Below are 8,234 nucleotides of genomic sequence, written 5' to 3' on the forward strand. Positions count from 1 at the left end.
CGGCTTCTCTTGATCCTGCTGCATGTGGCCAGTTGACTAGTGGTGCCAGGTCTCAAGATTAAGTACCTGTCCTGGGAGGTTTGGGTTCAGGTTCAGGTTCATGCTGAATGGATCACTTGGCAAACCTGACAGGATTCTAGAGTGAGGCACTAGCCTAACAGACTTAGGAGTGTTCAAGTACGTGCAGTCTCTTAGGGACATGCCCACGGTCTTGATGGCTCCAGTTCCTTTAAACCAGGGCCATATAGACGTGCCTGCTCAGGTAAGCCCATCTGGATCCTACTGGTTCCTCAGGGTTCTTTCCGGACGGTGTCCCTCTAATCCCACCTTGCTGAGCCCTGCCACACACAGCTCCCTTTGTATATATCTAACGCTGTATAATAAATCACCCCAAAACATAGTGACTTACAATGACAACAAACATTATCTCTCACAGTTTCTGTGGGTCAGAAATTCAAGAAGGGCTTGGCTGGGCAGTTCTGGTTTGGGGTCTTTCATGAGGTTGCAGTCAGATGGTTAGTGGAGCAGCTGGGGACTGGCTGGGTAGCTCACTCTCTCCATGTGATCTCCTCCTATAGGCTAGGTTGGCCTTTGTCACAGCATGGTGGCTTCAGGGTATCAGGTTGCTTTACATGGCAGCTGACTTCCCCTAGAGTGAGCATCCCAAGACAGTCAGGTGGGAACAGCATTGCCTTTTTTTTTTTTTTTTTTTGACCTAGCCTTGGAAGTCATATGGTGTCACTTCTGCTCTACTCACTTGGTCAAATACCCACCAAAAGCCCATCCCATTTTAAGAGATGGGGCATAGATCCTGCTTCTCAATGAGGGGGGTGTCAAAGAATTATCTGACATGTTTTAAAGCCATCACGGCCTCTCTACCTCCTGCTACTTAACCAATGCTTGACACCCAGACGAGTTTGTGGTGCCTGGATGTGACCTTATCTTGGTCCATCCCCCTCATTCTATTATATTTATTTTTATTTCTTGGAATTCAGATGTATAGAGTTGAGTGAATCATACTCTTCAGTTTATGGTGCATTTATCATTGATTCATGCAATTGCCTCTCTTATTCATTCATTCATTATTCTCCTTGATCTTCATATCCTACTCTAATTTTCCTCCTCCTCACCTGTCTTGTTATCTAGTGCTGCTGTAACAGAAATACCACAAGTAGATGGCTTTAACAAAGAGAAATTTATTCTCTCACAGTTTAGTGGGCTAGAAGTCCTAATTCAGGGCTCCAGCTCCAGAGAAGAGAAAGGCTTTCTTTCTCTGTTAGCTGTGGAGGAAGGGCCTTGTCATCAATCTTCCCCTGGTCTAGGACCTTCTTAGTGCAGGGACCCTGGGTCCAAAGAACTCACGTGCTCCTGGCTCTTCTTGCTTGGTGGCATGAGGTCCCCGTGTCTCTCTGCTTGCTTCTCTCTTTTATATCTCAAAAGAGATTGATTTAAGACACAAGCTAATCTTGTAGATTGAGTCCTTCCTCAACTAACGTAACTGCCTCTAATGCTGCCTCATTAACATCATAGAGGTGGGATTACAACACACAGGAAAATCACATCAGATGACAGAATGGTGGGCAATCACACAATACTGGGAGTCAATGCCCTAGCCAAGTCGACACATATTGTTGGGGGACACAATTCAATCCATGACATCACCTTACTTAAGCAATCATTCTATTCTATTTAATAAATATCTTTTTATTTGTGTGTGTTCTTATACATATGTAACTTTAATTTACATTGTGTACTTATTCTTCATCTTCCTTTTCTCACTGTTGCCATGTTTCTAAGGCCCATACATGCTGTAATGCATACATCTAACCTCTTGCCCTCCTAAAAGGAGGCAGGCTCAGGGAGGGGGCATCACATGTCTGCAGTCACGCAGCTGACCAAGGCTGAACTAGGACTGTTACAGATTTCCTGACTCTCTCCTCTGCATCACACATCGGTGTTTCCAGTGTGCCACCTCTCAGGCTTCCACAATATCTTGAAATAAGATTTTTTAAAAATTGCGAGTCTGAGATCCAGAGCTTGTCACAAGGTCACCTGTTTTCTTTCTAGTAACTGTTGTCCTCTGTCCTTGCTTCATGCAGGTTCCAACTATGGGAGCCCGCGCCCAGCTCATGCCAACATGAATGCCAACGCGGCTGCGGGGCTCGCCCCTGAGCACATCCCCACCCCAGGGGCAGCCCTGTCTTGGCAGGCAGCCATTGATGCAGCCCGGCAGGCCAAGCTGATGGGCAGCGCTGGCAACGCGACCATCTCCACAGTCAGTTCCACGCAGCGGAAACGGCAACAGTATGGCAAACCCAAGAAGCAGGGCAGCACGACTGCCACGCGCCCACCCCGTGCCCTGCTCTGCCTGACTCTGAAGAACCCCATCCGGAGGGCATGCATCAGCATCGTTGAATGGAAATATCCTTTGAGCTCTGGGCCGGGCACGGTGCTCTGAGGAGCCCTGGGGTGTGGGGCAGCCCTCCAAGGCTTACCAGGCAGTGGGCTGTGTTGGCAGTGCTGAGCCTACAAACTGGTTCTCTGCCCACTGCATCTGCATCCCTGGAGCACTGTTAAGTGCAGAGTTTAGGCCCTACCCCAGACTTGATGAGTCAGAACCTCTGGGGAAAGACCCAGGAATCTGCTTGTTTAACAGCTCCCCAGCTATTATTTTCATACAGTAAGCAACATTTGAAAAAACGAGCCTTAGAGGTTATGAAATATCACCACACCTAGCTGAGCCTGCCCAGGGATATACATGAGAGATTGGGCTAACAGTGATTCCATGCCACTTCATAACCTTCTTTCCCCTCCTATGTCATGGCACCAGGATAGTTTCATGACCTCATCCCTCTCTAGGGTGAAGGGTCCCAGGAGATGCAAGAGGGCAGTGGTCAGTGACTTCGGCTCTTAGCCCAAGGGCCTAGAACAGTGGTTCTCAACCTTGGCTGTACATTAGAATCACTTGGAAAAGATGTCTGAGCTCCACCCAAGACCAATTAATGCAGACTCTCTAGGGAAGGGCATCATAGATTTTTAAACTCTCCAGGTGATTCTAATGCACTGCCAAAGTTGAGAACAGTGACTGGAGTTTTCACCGAGATCCACTTTGTACATACAGAAACCAGTGAATGGGTCCTTCAGAGAAAATGGCTGTGAAGGGTTGGGCTCTCACTGTGGAATTACAAACGCCTTAGCACCAGGAATCATGGGGTCATAGAGACGGAAAGGACCTTAAACATCAATAGGCCCATCCCTGACTTCACCAGTGATGAAGTGGAGCCCTACAGAAGTGACTCTTCCAAGGTCACCAGTCAGTGACAGAGCAGGACTAGAACCCTGATACTTGGGATATTTTTATACTAAGAATTCACTCGGGCAGGACTACCATGTCCTCAGGGTCTTGGGATGGGAGTGTTAGGTTTCATTAATGGGTTTCGATGAAAAGATTTGAAAGTCTTGGGTAGTGGTTGAAAGGTAAAAGAAAACAACCCGAGGGTAGAAGAAAGTTTTTGTTTAGCAAGAAATGTGAACCGTGTAAATGGTTGAGCCCCTCAACACAAAAGTAGGTTTAAGCGAATGCGATTCAAAACAAGTGGCTGCTGCAGAGCTGGCCTGTCTGTTCTGAATGGCCAATCACGAGTTTCGGTCCCCAGGTGACTTGGGGAGACTTGGCTTTGCTCAGCCCCTGACAGGCTGCTTTTGTAGCTGCCCACTGCAGAATCACGGAGTTGAAGAACTAGTGGGCCATATAAATTAGGCACTGCCTGGGAGAAAAGGGGAGTGAGGCCCAGAGAAGCCAAAGAACTTGCCCTAAGTCACAAAGCTGACAATTAACAGAGCTGAGTTTCAAATTCAGGTTTCCCTGGTCTAAAAATCCATGTTCTTCCCTCACCCTTTGCATCCATGGTATGGAAGAAGGTACTAGGATAGACACTCAGGGGAGTTGATATAGTTCTTGCTAGGACCCAGTGGGACCTGGATTTGGCACCTGGACACCTGCTGCCGTTGTGGTCCTGCCACCTGTGTTCTGAGTTGTCAAGGCCTCTTTTAACCTCTTCGGTTTCCTATCTGTAAAAGAGAGTAATAGCAGTCACCTGCCATAGTATCGTAAGGGTTAAAAAAAAAAAAAACACAAAAACAACCTATTCCCATGAAAGCACGCACAGAAAACCCACCACATGAGAGATGTCTAGCAAACATTAGTTACTTTAGTCCTCTCTTCGCTTCCTGGGATGGACTACTCCCTGACGAGGAGGACTGAGTGTAGAATAAAGTTCTGGTGGATGTGCAAAGCCTGGAAAGAGGGGAAAGAGGGCGGGAGAGCACACTGCCTCAGCAGACAACGGTGATACAGAGGGCAAGTCGGGGCTCCGTAACTGGACAGGTGTGAGGTGCTGTCTACTGCCCCAGGAGGTTGGAGTTAGGGGCTCTTGAAAAGACCCTTGACGGAGTCAGTCACGGTGTTAACAAGGGCAGTCACCCAGTCTGCTAACTGTGAGCCTTGGCCACCTCATTGCAGCCCCAACTGTGGCAGAGGGGTGCTGCATCAGCCCCCCTGCCGAGGAAGATGCCTCCCAACTGGAGGAGGGCAAGTGTACCCAGCCTCAGCAGCACTGGTTGGGCAGAAATCCCAGATTGTCTTAGAAGGGTAGCTGGACAGGTAAGCAGATAGCCAGGTGTGCTAGCCAGTCAGTTCTCCTAGAAAAAGTGGAATCTAACGCTGTCATTAAGAGAAGGCAGTTTAAAAAATGATCTGGTCCTCACAGGGTGACACAGAACACTTCCAGGCTTACCTGGGTTCTCCCCTGCTTTTTAGCTGATGGCTTTTCTTATCTGCCCACCAGATGATGGGACTGAAACTGACCGGCTGCTGGGCTGAGTGTCACTTTCCTAAACAGGTGGGAAAAAGGTTAGACGGGGAAGAGGGAGGAGGTGACGTGATAGGAGATCTAGAAGAACTGACTCTATACGAATACTTTAGGGTAACTTTGGAGTAAAACGATAGAGTAGTTCTTGAAAACTCAGTCTCTGGAGCCAGGTTTCCTGGGTTTGAATCCCATGCTACCTGTAGTTGCGTGACCTTGGGCAAGTTAGCATTTACCCTTCCTGTGCCTCAGTTTCCTCATTTAGAAACGGGGGTGATAATTGTACATTCCACTCAGGGTGTTTGTTTAGAGCAGTTAGAACAGTGCCTGGCACACAGTAAGCTCTCAGTAAATGTTAACTGCTGTAATGACTGTTACCATCATCATCATCATCATCAACATCACCAGCATCGTCACTTTTTCCTTGGCTTACTCAAGGTGCAGCATGATGTACTGGAAAAGATTAATCAGTAGGCCTGGGTTCTGGACTTGGCTCTGCTATTTACCAGTTTGGGATCTTAGAGATGTTGTTTAACTTCCTACATCTGTCGAGGTGGGTGGTTAGAGAGGTCCATTGCTTGCCATCTTTTTGATATCAAAGCATACATAGAAAATGGTAACTCTTATGTGACATGCTCTGTGAATGGACCTTTGGGGAGACCTGTAGGGCTGAAGAGGGTTCAGTAACCAAAACACCAGTTAGGAAGCTCTGGACTAGCTGATCCCCAAGATTCCTTCTAGTTGCAGAATTCTGTGACATGGCCCAGGCTTGTCCTGCTAACACATAGGAGGCAGTCTATTGCAGGGGAATGAGCACTGGACTCGGTGGTCAGTGAATCTGCGTTCCAGTCCTGGCTGATCATTAACTCACTGTGGGGCATTGAAGAAGTTTCTTCAGCTCTCTTGGCCACAGGGGTTTGGACTCAGTGATCTGTAAGGTCTCTTCCTGATTTAAAACTCATTAACTTTGTGAGTACAGGTTTTTCTGGGATAGGGTTTTGAACCAGTTCATTCAGATTTGAACCTCTGCTAATAATTTGCATTTCCACCCCAGATACACTGAATCAGAATAAAAATTTTAACAAGATCCCCAGGTGATTCTTATGTATAATAAATTTTGCTCTACTAGTGGTTCTCAGAATTGGTCCCTAATCAGCAGCATTAGCATCACCTAGGAACTTGATAGAAATGTAAACTCTCAGCAGGGGTTTGAACCAGAATGAACAGGTTCAAAGCCCTGCTCTTGGAGAATTAAGTTGCCCTCACCCAGGAATTTCCATACCTCTTTCTTTTCCTTTTCCTGTTAGACTTCACATAATAGCCTGGAAACTTGACACTGAGGGGTGAATGGAGCTTGGAAAGTATACACTGGGCCCTTCCATTGAAAATTCCCCTTATCTTCAATTGTGGGTGTGGGGTAGGTTACATTGGAAGGGATATTATCACATTAGCTCATTTTTCTCTTATGAATGCATCCTGCCTGGTATTTTGGTAAAGTAATCAGGGCCTGGGAACCTCCCTGAGTGGACTGCTGATGGCGAGTGAGCCCCAGGGTGTCCCTCCAGATCCCAGCAAATAGCAGTGGGAAAGTCAAGAGGACCTAGAACTTAAGTGTTGCCCACTGAAGGCAGTGCCTCCACAGACTGAAGAGATTTCACATCTTCTCTTTGAAACTGTGCCTTAAAGGAAAGACAGTACCCATCCCACCTTGCTCTTGGGGATCCTGAGCCCCTGGCCTGTCTTCAAGTTCTCCGGAAGCTGTTGGAGGATAAGGGAGAAAAAAACAACACAACACTCGGAACTTTAGTTTAAAAGATTAAAACCCAAACCTCCCAACTTTGATTAAAAAGATTAAAAATCAAATCTCCCTCCTGTCTCTCCTTCCCCGAGCCTGCCTAGCTGAGTCCCCAGAGGGTAGGTGTGTAAGCCCTGAGGAAAGGGGTGCCTGGAGTGGTGAGTCCTGTCTGAGACAGGCACTGATCTTTAAAAGCAACCCCAAATACACATGACGGAAGATGAAGTCAAATGCAATCTAAATAAATAAAAGAAGAGGAAAAAAGTTTTTAGAAATCTGTGTTTACTCTGGCACGCGACTGGCCTCCACTGCTTTTGACATATTAGGAAAAATTTTGGCGGGGACCCACGAGAAGCTCTTAAAAAGGCATATGTTTCTTTTCAGAATACAAGGGGCTTGGAATGCATTGTTTAAACAAAATTCTTATGAATCTTTGATTCATTTTTGAAAACATATATAGATGTATGTTTGTTTCACTTGTACTTTCTGCGGCATTAACTTCCTTAACTCCTTTCCTCAGACCATTTGAAATAATTATTTTACTGACTATTTTTGCCAATTGTGTGGCCTTAGCGATCTATATTCCCTTTCCAGAAGATGATTCCAACGCCACCAATTCCAACCTGGTAAGTCTGACTTCCTTGAGTTGCTGCTTTTCTTACCTAATGGAGAGCTGGCTTGAATCATGTGGATTCAAGTTGGAACGTGGAAGGGAAGGAAGAAGTGCATGTGACAAAAGCACTGCAGAGCTCCAACCTTGAGTGCTATTTTGCTCTTTATGCAAATCAGCACCTGTCTTGTCACAGCCTGTTTTCAGAAAGAATATTCCAATTAGCTAGTAGTGAGCTCTGGATGTGTGTGAGTGTGAGTGTGTGTGTGTTTTGAGTAGCGAATCCTGTGAGTGCTACCAAATGTGCTGTGTAAGTCCCCCATGCAGGCATCTGCAGGAGCCGGCTTTTATTCTTAGATCATTTGTTGTATTTGTTTTCTTTCTTTCCATTGGTGGGGTCTTGCTCAGGTGACCTGCAACATTGCTGCACGATAAATAATTCTAGGAAGCTTTTAGGAAAGTTTGCTTTTGAAGCCAAGATGTATTATTTAGTTAAAAAGGTTTCATTTTCTTGGGAAAGGCAGCTTTGCATTTGGATTGTTGGGAGGCCAGTGTTGGCAATTGGGGTTAGGATTTGTCCATGGAAAAAGTGGAGACTATGTTTACTTTTGGCTGAGTATGAAGTCATTACAAAGGCCTTTGCTCCGTCTGGGCATGTGAGGAAAAGAGCTCTGGAATGCAATTGGCAAAATTGGGGCACTCTGTGATGCCTCTGCTATAGGCCTGTAGGAAAATCCTGTCTCTCTCTCCCCTTCCCCTGCAAAGACACCATTACTTTTCATGTGACTTCCACAAGGCGTGGTTGGTCACCAAAGCCACCATTTTTCCCCTGTCCCCAGCATCCTCCTCTAATTAGTGAGATTGGCTGTCTGATGAGATCACTTTTAAAAGAAGCAGGAGGGTTCCAGAAGTCTCCTTTCCATTGTTGCCAGTTGCTAATGCTATCACGGGTATATATATA

General features: G+C 46.4%; 1 protein-coding gene across 2 annotated transcripts in view; it reads left to right on the top strand.

The window, feature by feature from the left end:
* Nucleotides 1-2,104: 2,104 nt before the first annotated feature.
* The window catches only part of CACNA1C (calcium voltage-gated channel subunit alpha1 C), a 692,837-nt gene continuing 686,707 nt past the window's right edge, over nt 2,105-8,234 (top strand). For both annotated transcript variants that reach the window (XM_023735710.1, XM_004381214.3), the window contains exons 1-2: nt 2,105-2,423; nt 7,186-7,289. In XM_023735710.1, the coding sequence (XP_023591478.1) occupies nt 2,138-2,423; nt 7,186-7,289 (390 nt within the window). In that variant the 5' untranslated portion in view covers nt 2,105-2,137. The remainder of the gene's footprint in view (nt 2,424-7,185; nt 7,290-8,234) is intronic.

Source organism: Trichechus manatus, unplaced genomic scaffold (assembly GCF_000243295.1).
Source record: "Trichechus manatus latirostris isolate Lorelei unplaced genomic scaffold, TriManLat1.0 scaffold00081, whole genome shotgun sequence".
Classification (NCBI taxonomy): domain Eukaryota; kingdom Metazoa; phylum Chordata; class Mammalia; order Sirenia; family Trichechidae; genus Trichechus; species Trichechus manatus.